Genomic DNA, 12,499 nt, shown 5'->3' on the forward strand with positions numbered 1-12,499 from the left:
CTATGGGAACACTGTTACTAACGTAAACTAGTACTAGTTGGATACAAGTTACTATACCATCGAATTACTGTGCTTCTTGTTTATTTTACAATTTCATCATTGCTGATTCAGTTCTCATGCATTTTTTCCTGGGTGACTGCTGAACAGCAGGCAGGACAAGGAGCCAGGAAAAGAGCAGTGACTAAGGCGCGGTCTCTGAGGGAGAAAAGTATCGGTCAGCACTGGGCTCTAGAGACAGAACGGCCTGAGACGGCCACAGGGGAGGGGACAGCAGAGCACTCGCCCTAAATGAAGGGAGACCCAAGCCACGCTGGAAATGGCGGAAGAGCAGACTCAGCGATCACAGAGTTCAAGGTCAGCGATCGCACGGAGCACGCGCTAAACTTCTTCAAGAAGCAGCGGGAGCGCTGGTGTGGCCAGCGGAGCGAGCGAGACGTTCTAGAAGATGAAGGCAGAGAGGGAGGTGAGATGGAGGGCCGCACTAGTCAACAAGCAAGGGGGCTGGCCATGGAGCAGAGCCTGGCCTGAGGACCTGTGAAGAGAGGACGCGGGAATTTGCAAGGCCAGCGTCGCCAGCGCGGAGCCAGCGCGGAGGAAGCGGCAAGAGACGAGGACTGCGAGGGCGTCAGAAACTCTGGAGCTGGCTCTGGGTGGATGAGGAGCTACTAGAGGTTTCTAAGCAGGAACGATTTACACATTTCATTGGATGTTTACATTTTAAAAGATCCACCAGCAAATCCCAAGAGCTCTACCCTAAAAGTGTATCCCTGTACGACTGCTCCTCATGCCCCCCACTGCCACTCGCCTAGTCCACCACATCTGTGATTTCTGCCTGGGTTACTGCCGTCACGTTCATGTTTCCCGTGTCTATCCAACTAAAGCGGAATTTCACGCAGGTCTGGAGAGAGCAGAGAGAGAGGAAAAGAGACCCCTGGAGCCGGCCGAACTTAGAAGCTAAGCAGGCCTGATGGTCGGCAGAGGCGGGGAGGACCGTTCCCGCTGGGGGGCCTGGTCTCTGGGAGGCTGAGTGAGGGAGTGTGTGGACGGGAGGGAGGGACCGACCGACGGGGGCAGCTGCCGCGGGCTCTGGACTGCAGGACGAAGACGAGCCCGCCGGGGGTTCGGAGTAAAGCATTAAAGCCGGACCCTCAGAAAGCTGGGTGCTGTGCTTTGAACCATGAAATATTTGAGAATGTGTTTTTAAAAGGATTCATATACTGTTATGTGCAAAATTTTACATTTCCACCATTAGAAAGAATAAACACGCAATTTAAAACCTATTTACTTCCTATTGTCTTCCTTCTGTTTTAATTATTAGGAGGTGAGTTTTACTCTTTTATAAACATTTTTGCTTTACACATTTTGAAAAATGTCTTTAGGAATTTACAAGTTTAAGAGTTATATCTATTTCTGTACATATTACTTTTTTTTTTTATTTTTTAGGCGAGGCAACCCTTGGTTGACCTCACAGATTGCAAGGACCCTGTCAGCTTACAATGCCTTATTTTTTGTTTTTCACACCTACAGCACCTGGTCCTCCTAGGTGGTCTCCCATCCAAGTACTATCCAGGCCCGACCGTGCTTAGCTTCCGAGATCAGACGGGATCGGGCACGTTCAGGGTGGCATGGCCATAGACTGTACATATTAAATTCTTGATGAGCCTTTTGTTATAGTATGTAGTTGGCCTCTACATCCCTCATAATGCTTGCCAGTCTTAGAACTTTTTGCACAGGATATTAATAGAACAATTTCAATCCACCCCCGCCCCACTAGTTAGTGGGTAGTGAAATCCTTTCATCTGTCTACCTATTCATGTATCTACCTACCTACCCATCTATCTAAATGAAGTAGAACAGAATGACACTAAAGAGAAAACCTTAGGTTTTAGTGTAAATAGTAAGACTAAGAATAGTTTTGTAGAATATTCATGTAGATCCATCACATATAAATAGTTCTAAGATATACACATGTACATGTGTACTGATCTTTAGGTAAAACCTCTTCCTCCTGTAAATCAAAGAAAAACGTGTGGCCATCTCTGTTTTGGATAGCTCTTACAAACACAGCTGGCTGGAACGTACTTTTTAATCACACACCAATAATCTGACCGCTTCCTGTCAGTCCACACGCATTTACTTCTAAAATCTTACTTGTGCCTCCCACGCGCCCGTCTCCTCGTGCCTTTTCTCCACTTCTTGCTTTGCATTTCGCTCACATCTACTTAGGCGTCTGTTGAAGTTATAAACTCTAACACTAACATTTTGGCTGTTATCCTAAGATATCATTTTAAAACTTCACTGACAGAGCTTTAATTCTCACCACCTTTTCTGACATGCGTCTAGTTCTATTTTTTAAATATTAAAAAAATCCGTTCTTTACATTATTTTTGTAGTTAGAGCCAATGCTTACTTGGAGCCACCCCATTTTCTGCTGGCGTCCCTTCCTGCGTCTGAGACCCTCCGCCGGAAACCACTCTCCTTTCCCCTGAAAATGCCCGCAAGGGGTTCCTGCGGTGGCAAACTCTCCAAGGAAAACATCTGTCACCCAGTTCTTTAACGGTAGTTTAACCAGGCAAACGAATACAGGGGGCCAGCGACTCTTTCTCACCACTTCGAATGTATTAGTCCACTATTTTCTTGGCATGACTGCTGAGCAGAAGTCCGAGTTTCTCTCTGCTTGCTTTTAACATCACCCTTTTTCTCTCAGACAGCACTGCCGTCTGGTAATCTGCCGAAGTGTGGATTTAGTTTCATTAACGCTGTTTGGGATTTTATGTTAATCCTCTACTTGAGGACTCCTATCATTCATGGATTCTAGAAAATTCTCAGCCATCTTCTCTGATTACTTCCTCTTCCTCGGTCCTTTCATTCTCTTCGTTTAGGGTTCTATCAGAAGCAGGCTGACCTTCCACTCTTCGTACTGCATGAACTTGCTTCCGTATTTGCTATCTGGTCATCTCTCCACGCTTTGCTTTGGATCCACAACCCTGTTTACTAAGTTTTCAGCTCTACCTGATCTGCTGTTTTATCTATCCAACGATTTCTAGAACTTCTGTTTGGTTTTTTTAAAAATCTGCTTGGTTATTTTTAATAGTTTTCTCTTCATCAGTGACACTTTAAATTCCCTCTCCTTTTAAATATATGAAACAATCAGCATTAACCCTCACACTCTGAAAACACCGCGACAGTATCAACCGCATCTCTGATTTCTCTGCATTTCCTCTCACTACCTCTCTCTACCTTCCATCCACGCCGCCTTCACTAACCTTAGGAGCCTAGCTACACTCCCGGCGTGTCTAAGATCATATTATTCCTATCGAGACAGGCACACTGATTTTTAAAACCTGTATGTATTATGCATTCAGACAGCTAAATTTAAGTCAAAGCTGTGTCACAAACTATTCATGTGAATGCAACTTAAATCGATTTTGTTGGGCCTGTTTTCATTTGTAAAATAGGGTTTAAAAATCGTCTTTACCTATTAAGGTATTGGAAGCATGAAATGAAATACACATTTTACAAATTATGAATATACAATTACAAATAGCATACAGCTGGCACAGCACCTGGTTCTTAGCAGCCACTCAGGGGTGACAATATATCAGCACCATCGCCCTCATTGTCATCGGTATGAGCAGCAGCAGCAGCATCTTCACCACCTTTCATCTGAGCAAGGTCGGCCTATGTGAAGCTCTATCTAACCCGGCCCAAACTTCTCTTATTTTGAAGATTCACGCTCCATTTCATAAAGCACTGCCTACTCTACTTGAAATAAGGTAAAATAAATTGCCTTGAAAGAACAAAAACAAAGCTCCTATACTCAAGAGAGTTACACTCAACGAACATTTTACGGAGCATAAAAAAACATTATAATGAAGTATGCCTCTGCATGTCTACATAAATTAAGAGGATAATAGAGTTGTGTTACATAAAGAGACCTGCAGGTATGTTAAACTAATTATTAAATATTCTTAGTTCTTAAACACTTGTTTGATTAACTGACTAAATAGCTGGAGGTCGAGTTTTCACTAGCCCTTGATGGAAACCAACCACACCACATTGTCATGGACTATCTCGTTTGCTCAGCTGTAGCTCCTTGATAAGTCTGAAGATGCGAGTATATTTCTTAGATAAAGTCTATCACTAGCGTAAGATTTTATTCAACTAGAGATTTATGAGCCCCAAAATGTTGGCTTTTCTTTGAAAATGTCTAATTAACGCAGATGCTTGGCTTGAAGCTGCTACATCTGAACGCCCTCTTCCATCTACAATCCCCCCATTCCTGCGGCATTATCGATAAACACATGAGCCCCCTTCTTACGAGTTACACTTCAATCCAATGTCTGTGTTTTAAATGTAGGCTTCCCTACCAGCCTGCCGGTTTACGCAATAATGAAAGATACCATTAGGAGAGAACCACGGACAGGGCGATTGTCAGGAACACTCTCCACTCACCTGGAATCATCTCGGTTTCATTAAGGTCAGCAGGAGTGACTAGGAGATCACTTCCTGATTTAACGCCCTATGTGAATAGCAAACACACCCTGGGCGCAATAAAGCAAGCTATGCGGTCCATTAATACGATAATTAGGTGTGGTCTCCTCAGGGCGCGTCAAGTCCTGCCATACACCAGGATGCCAACGGAACAGAAAGGCAAGGAATCAGGGCCGGAGTCCTTAGCGTAGAGGCTGAAGCCAAGAGGCACTGACGAGGGGAGGGGAGTGTGTCTAGCAGAAGCCCAGCGCAGCAGAATGAGTCAGACGCTCAGGCAGTCAAGTCAGTGGGGCCCAAAGACAGATTAAACACGAGTGCAGAAGGGATCGCTGGTTAACAGACATCAGCCGACTTTACACAGGAGTTGCAATGACAGTGAGTGTGAAAATTAAGCAAAGACATTCACCCTCTTGTGCGCGATTTACTATACAGAACAAAGCAAGCGTGAGTGACACCAAAGTAGGTTTGTAAGCTTACTTCCACTCCTCTGGTGGGTGTGCAAGTTCATACTTCTCCCTCACGTTGGAGACACCCATATCCAAATGGAGCCAGTGAACCTCCTCGGACCGCAGGTGACTGAGGCGAAATCCATAGCAGGCCACGTGCTTTACTTTGTGACTGTCCACTATCTTCTGAATGATGCCCTAAAACATACCCCCCACAGAAATGACTGTTATAAACAAAAAACCGGATGCTAAAAATTAATGCAATGTTCATTTCTTTTTGTTACTTATCAGAAATCTTTGGTAAAAGAGTGTCAAGTTGAATAAATCACTTAATTTGACTCAGGAATCATTTTTCTCATACAGTATTTTCACGAACAAGAAAAAGTTCAGACGCAAAAAGAGGCTCTCGCCCTTCCCTTTTATTTCCTGATGAACAAGGCACGGACACTAACAACACATTTCTGCAGCTCCCCCTTTGCCAAAACCTGGCAAAGAACCACCCTTCGGGTGTCACTTGCTGAGGACCAGGCCCCAGGAGGGTTACACTTTCTGAACCAAGGAGAGCTCATTGTTCGAGACCAGGATGCAATTAATATTGTTTCTTTAAAAACATTCCTTCAGAAACACACGAGGGAGTTTTTCTGATAACAGCCATGATATATGACGTCATCTGAAGTTGGCCCGAACCAACCTACTGGCTCTCTCTAGATTAATGAGCTGCAATTTAAAAAAGCCCCTGAATCTGATGCTTCTCACACACGTGGCCCGTGAGTTCAGCAAGGTGAAGGTAACCCTTGAAGGTCTTCAGGGAAGGCTCCCTAGAGAAAGTGAAGCTTTTCCCGGAGCTGTGCACAGGGAAGCCGCAGACATGACCCCTGGCCTGCACCTGCGCAGGTGTGGAAGTCACGGGCAGATGCTGGTGAGCAGGCACATACGTGGACCTCACCTGGGAACGTGATGGACACCACCCGCTGCCCTTATGTGAGGCCGTGCTTATCACAGTCCCTGCAATCTTCTCGGTCTGTTAGGCCATAAAGTTTTTTAAATGATGTTGATATTAATATGAAAACATCTGCTAAGGAAAATCATCACTGGTTTTTAAAAATTAGCAATTAACTGAAGCTATCATCTAACTTAAATGTCAGACACATCTTAGAAGTTCCTGCACACAGTAGCTGCTACAGTGTGATGCCACGGATCACGGCAGTCCCCGGTCCTCGCCACGGGAAATATAAACAATGACACACACTACACAGGGAAACTGACGAGGACCCAGTAAGGGCAAGTCCTGTGCTGCGTTCCCGGTGCCTGCATGGGCCTGCCTCCCTTTGAGATGCTCGGTTTCGGGCACAAGGTTTGTACCAAGCGCAGGGAAGCGGTGGGGGCAGGGGCGGAGGAAGAAGGTAAACACGGTAGCAGAGAGAAGGCAGGAACAAAGGACCGGGCTGGGAGGAGTCGAAGACGGCGTATACAGAAGAATTCCCGCGGGGACCGGAAGGATGGGTGGATCTGAGATAGGCAGAAAATGTCCTTTTAGGCTTTAGGATTCAAGGCCAGGAATTTCTAACAAGGCCACCGTAAATGACAGCGCAGGCTGTGCCCTGCCGGAGGGCGCCCAGCCAAGGCAGCCAGTAGGAGGCAAACTCCAGCCCGGGCTCCGGCCCTGAAGTCTGGTGCCGTGGGGCAGGGACCTGCCTAGAGGAAGGGCCTCCTTCTTCTGGTAACTCGCTCACAGGCGACTTCTGCATCTCCTCCGGGCCAGCACATGGTCCCTGAGCTGCGGAGGATGGGCGCTGGCGCTGCTTTCAAATGCCCACAAAGGTGCCTTTGTCCTCCTGCCTCAGCTCTGCCCGCTCGCTACCCAGGGCACGCCAACGCCAGCCACCCTGACGGAAACACAGGTCCCCTCTGCGCTGCGCACGGCTCGCTGCTACGGCTGCCCCCACCGCGCTGCCTGTCCCACCGCCTGTCCCAGTGCCCTTGTCCGACCTTCTAAGGGCAGGGCAGGAACCATCTCTCAACACCCCGGGAGAAACCCCACCTTCTCTGGGCACCCGCCCCGATGACCCTTCGCACAAAGGTGACCTTCACGTCCTCCGAACCCACAGGGCACACACAGGGGCCCATCTGCAGAGAGGCAGAATCGACTCGAGAAGCCCAGTCCAGAACTCTGGAGCTCATTAGCGGAAAAGCTTCGGAGTTCCATGGGACAGACAGAATTTTAGTGAGTTCACTTGACCGTGCTGCCCAAGGCCGCCCAGAAGGACTCCGAGTTCGGGCTGCCGTAACGAGACTCCCACAGTGCACGCCCGTGTGACGAAACGAGGCTGCAGCTTTTACTCTCCACGACAAAATTAAAAGCAAGAATAGAGACGTTCCTTTTTATTTCATGTTTCGCTTCCTCATTCTGCCTCCATGTTGTGTTCTGTCCTGTCTCCCATCCTCCAACACCATGACAAACCTCATCTCTGACTCAGCGTGGACAGCAGCCAAAATCATGACCATGTTGGTAATTAAATAATGATGCCAAATGCATAAACTCAGTGACTTAAATAATTTTGAGTACCAAATATTTGGTTCTGGATAACTGAACAAATAACTTCGGAAAAGTGGCTGTCTCTGGGGAGCTCAAAGAACTGGGTTACAATATGCCGCTAAAGGTAGCTGAATTAAATTTAAATTTCTCCTCCTGGCTTTGAAGGCTCATGACAACCTAGTATACAAATCAATACTCGGCTACGCTGAAATCTCCATTTACCCATTTATGTTATATCCCAAACTTTGAGAATATACAACTTTCCTGATTAAATTCTCATATTGGACATTCATGGTAAAATAACTCTCCTTAAGGAAGATGATAAAAGCAGCCAATGCTTACATCTTATCAACAACATAACATTGAGTGCACACAGCCATCTTACTACTGGCGGACGATTATTTTCTTTTTCACTTGTCTTGGGGGACAAAGGGTGGTGAAAATGCAAATACTACTATGAATACCCTTCCAGCTGCTGCCGTACACACGGAGAAACGCTGCTTAGAAACAGACGCGCTGGGTCAAAAGCTACGTAAACTGTAACATTTTAATGAAGACAGCCAAAATGTACACCAAAACCACACCAATTACACTTGATACATAATATCAATACTGGTTGAAATCGATCTCAAAACGGTTATCACCTTGATGGACCATCACAGGGAGTCGGGGACACTTCTCTGTTGTTATAATTTACACTTCCCTGACTACTTGCTAATGAGATGAAGCTGTAATTTTGCTTGTTTCTAAAAGTTCCTTTTATGATTTGGCTGGGCTCACTCGGTCACTTATCTTTTAGACAGTGCTTGGGAAGCAATGACCTTTTCCCACCGGTAGAAAGAAGCCACGCAACCTCCTCCTTCGTGCGCGTTCACTCGTGAGTGCTCGTGCGCTCATCTGTTGAGCGAACACGCAAAGGGCCCGGCGCGCGCACGGTGCGGGCGGACCAGGGATGGCTACGACGTGATCCTCACCCTCCGCTCTCTCCCTCGTAGGAGAAAGACGTGATGATGACTGCATGCGAAGGGGTAACTGGTCTGTGGCAGGGTGAGGCAGGGGGACAGGACAGCTATCTCCTCACAGGTAACCTGCAACAATTCTGTATTTATTACTAGAGGAGATATTAACACTGTTCGTCTCTTCCTCTTAAGAATGACCACATATTGTCACCACTTCTGATTTGTCTTTTATACTGTCCAGTGGTCGTCCTTCTGTGTGTTTCTTCTGGTCACGTCCAGGAAGCTGAGCAGTCTTAACTGTCCTTCTCCGGCCACACATGGGCTGGTGGGCACCTGTCATTGCTCAGGTGCCACAGCAAGACCCGGAAATCCAGCGGCCGATTCGTGTCCTGCTCCTGGCTGAGCGGCTAACGGGAGCCCTAAAACTTCCCCAGGACAGAGCGCGGCCTCCTGACGGTGCAGTCACGCTCAGCTCCCTGCTGCTGAGCACGAACGGGCTGACGCTCACAGTCACTGCACAGCTCAAGTCTCAGGTGGCTCTCACGGGGCTGAAATGGAAGTGTCACCAGGGAGGAGCGGCTTTCTAGCTTTCTAGAGGTTCCGGGCTGACCTTGTCCGGCTGCCAGAGGCACCTGCATTCCTCGGCTCGCGGTCCCCTTCCTCCACCCTCAAAGCCAGCAACACTGCATCTCATCTCTCTTCTGGAATCACCTCCCTCGAACCACAGCCAGAAAAGGGCTGCTGCCTTGAAGGGCTCCTAATCTCTCCATCTCAAGGCCCTTAACCTTAGTCACACGTGCAGTCTCCTCTGCCATGTAAGGTGCTGGGGGTTAGGACGTGGACATCTTTAGGGGCCGGTGTTCTGCTACCACGATTGTTGTCTCTACGGTGTACTGATAAAGACCTCTTTCTCACGTCCTGCTGTCTCAGCCTCCCCTTCTTAACGCTGCTTTGGAGTCTACTTGCTGCTTAAGGCTTTTCTTTCTAGCTCTCTTCCTAGATGGTCCTCTCCATCCATGAAAGAAATACTTTAACTTCCTAAGAACTTTATAGCTCTTTCTGGCACCAAAATTATTTGAATACATAATAATCAGAGTTCAAGTTTTTAAGGATGCATCCACCTGCTCCTCGATCAGAGGACAGCTTACATGTACGATCTATTAATGACACGTAACGATACACAATGGGGACCACGGGACTGCCGCAGACAAAGTCCTCCTGGCCACTGTCTGTGGCCAAACTCGGGACACTGCCCGAAGGTCTCCTTCCCCAACGGTGACCAGACGTTCTTGACACAGGATAACTCTGCTCACGAAAGTCGTAACTCGTAAGTTGCACGTCTCCATTCCGATCAGAGAGCTAATGTCAAATTATCAGAATGTTACTTTCAACTACTATTCTCTATCTGCTACCAGCTTGGTGACAAGTACTAACACGAACCCAGCCGAGCAGAGTCACCTTTTAGCAAACTACACGGACTAAATACATTGTACTTACTACCAGGTAATTACGCAGCCTTTCTCTAATGGCTCACGAGGGCTACTGACACCTGAGAATATGCTATACATTTATAAACCTTCTATGAACCTGTTAATAAATTCTGAGACGCTTTGGACATGACAAGAATATTGTCCAAGAATTTAATTGCTACTTATTGTTAGCAGTATTAGAATGTATTTGCTTAAATTTGATAAGTCTGGGCATAAAGCGAGTTGTTCTAGGCTTTGCAATTTTAAAAACCATAATAATAAGATAGAGATGAAGGTTTGATAGAAATATCAGTAAGACCAGGTACGGTTTCGGATGGGCGTAACCTCTGACTATCAATACTGTTTCTTTTGTGATTAGCCTATTAAGGCTTTCCGCCACAGTAACCGAGTTTCCTCATTTGTTTCTCTCGGAAATACCCCATTGCATCTAGGATTTCATGTCATTCAAAAAGGAATGTTGAGCACGTGCTGCAAGCCTGCCAGGCGCTGCTGAAGAGGCTGGCGACAACGCCACGAGGCAGGAAGGAGGCTACTGTCACAGAGCTGACCGTCTAGCGGAGGAAAGCGGACGGCAAGTGAGCAGTTACGAAGCAAGGTGATTTCACTAAGGAGAAACCACCTGAAGAAAATACAACCGACCAGGGGGATGGGGACCAGAAGAGGTGGGGGAGGGACGTTCTTGGGCTGGGCAGACATGAGAGGCAGTCACGGGAAAGAAGCACCAAGGAGCAAGGAGGAGCCAGACCCTGTAGGTCCTTGGAGGCCGCCAAAGTAATCTGCCTTCTCTCCGAAAGAAATGGTGAGTTACTGGAGGTTCTGAGCCCACTACTGGCTAGAAGAGTGGCTGGCACGTTAGAAAAAGTCCAGGAAGTGGAAAGCAAAAGTGAGTGACCAGTCGGACAGAGGTCCCAGGGCCTGATGGGCAAGGACGGGGAGGGGCCCTGAGGACTTGCGTGTTCACTGAGCCAGACGGGAAGGCCCTGGAAGGCCCTCAGTGGGCTGACGTGCTCCGGCGTTCGTCTTAGCGGGGCCGTTCTGGCTGCTGGGCTGTGAGCACCCTGCGAGGGACGTGGGGAAGGCGGGGCGTCGGGAGACCACGGGATGATGTCCGAGAGAGAAAGGCACAGCGGCAGAGGTCGAAGATGATGGGGGCGGGGTTAGTTAACATACTGGTTACGGGGTGTAAGCAAAAGAGGAACAAAAGCTTACTCCAAGGGACCCCAGGGTCCGAGAAGGGAAAGCCCCAGACTGAAGCCCTGGGCAGCTCCTCCGGAGGAAGAAGTATGAAGACAGGGAAGCGGGGTGCAGGCGCGCTGGGTGCCGCTAAGGGAGAAAGTGAGAACAAGGCCAGTCGGGACGGGGGACCGGACGTGGCGCAGGCAGGGCTGCCGTGATCCGTGGTCGCGGCTCTAAAAGCCTGTGACACGAGAGGGGTGTCGGGGAGGCTGCGCTCAAGACAGCCAGGATGACGCGGACCGCTGTCCCCGGCAGCCTCCTGCAGCTCCTTTCTGGAATCACGATTTCTCATGCTCCATTATGCCCCCTCGTCGCTTTTTCACAGACAGCCTCTGGTATTCACCTTCTCCACCCTGATTTCTCTGCGGAAGACTTCACGCCGCGCCGTCGTGACCGACGTTTCATCTGGGGCAGGCCTCGAGGGACGAGATCCCCCCAGCCCTGTGAAGATCCTGTTCCAACGTTTCCCCGCATCGGGCGTCGCTGACGAAAGGTCTGCTGGAAGTGCCATTCTTTCCGTAAGCAGGAGACGGCTCTGACAGCATCTGGAACTCTCTCTACCCTCCTGACATTCTGAAGTGTCACTCCGACGTTTCCAGGGGGCAGCCTCGCTCAGCTCGGTCCGGCTCGGCTCTTCCGCTTCACCCCTCGCCCATCTCCATGGTACCGGCACGTGGCCTTGGCCACGGCCAAGGTAAGCGCTGTCCGCAGCCACGGCCTCCCGACTGTCAATGGCAGAGCGCTCCGGCCCGTCGGGGTGGTTCATAATCACAATCGGATTTCTGACGTGCGCCTGACTTTGGTGGCACCTGGGCAGTTAGGCAAGTCAGGGCTGGTTACTGGACGTCAAGGGCCCATCTGCCCGTCTCACAAACCCTGCCACCAAGGCTTAGGCCTCCGCCAACGCAGGTGCCCCACGCGTGCACCAGTGACAGCTGCTGAGTGTCCGCGGCCACGAGGCCTGCACCCCAGGACCCTCCGCTCCTTGCGTGCCGCTGCTCACTGCTGCTGCCCTGTCAACAGCGGAGTTCCATGAGGCCTTGTCAGCAGCCCGACATTTAAGCCGTTAATGCATAATTAGCACATATAGACAAAGGAGTAAAATTTATTAACTGAAACATGAGAAATAAAACTTCTCTAATGAACTACTATAAGAATCCAGACACATTCCTGATGAAAATAAATCTTTCGACTTCTGCAAAGGTTCGGTTCTTCTGACTCAGGCAGTCTCTCTGATGATTATTTGCCATGCAGCATAACTTTCAGCAGCAATATCACGCAAGCCACATGTCGTTTTTAAACTTCTAGTAACCACATTTAAAAAGAATAAAAAGAAAC

General features: G+C 48.6%; 1 protein-coding gene and 1 non-coding gene across 8 annotated transcripts in view; both read right to left on the minus strand.

Moving 5' to 3' along the window:
• PTK2 (protein tyrosine kinase 2) overlaps positions 1 to 12,499 on the minus strand; it is a 168,961-nt gene that overhangs the window by 100,506 nt on the left and 55,956 nt on the right. For 4 of the 7 annotated variants that reach the window (XM_039845912.1, XM_039845916.1, XM_039845914.1 and 1 more), the window contains one exon: positions 4,972 to 5,138. The exons of 2 other annotated variants lie outside the window; for them this stretch is intronic. In XM_039845912.1, the coding sequence (XP_039701846.1) occupies positions 4,972 to 5,138 (167 nt within the window). Of the gene's footprint in view, positions 1 to 4,967; positions 5,139 to 12,499 lie in introns of those variants that run through there. One more of the 7 variants, XM_039845919.1, reaches the window with a different exon arrangement.
• On the minus strand, positions 1,519 to 1,637 carry LOC120588875 (5S ribosomal RNA). The gene has a single exon (XR_005649336.1). It is a non-coding gene; the product is annotated as a 5S ribosomal RNA (ribosomal RNA).

The sequence above is a fragment of the Pteropus medius genome, unplaced genomic scaffold (assembly GCF_902729225.1).
Source record: "Pteropus medius unplaced genomic scaffold, Ma_sr-lr_union100, whole genome shotgun sequence".
Taxonomy (NCBI): domain Eukaryota; kingdom Metazoa; phylum Chordata; class Mammalia; order Chiroptera; family Pteropodidae; genus Pteropus; species Pteropus medius.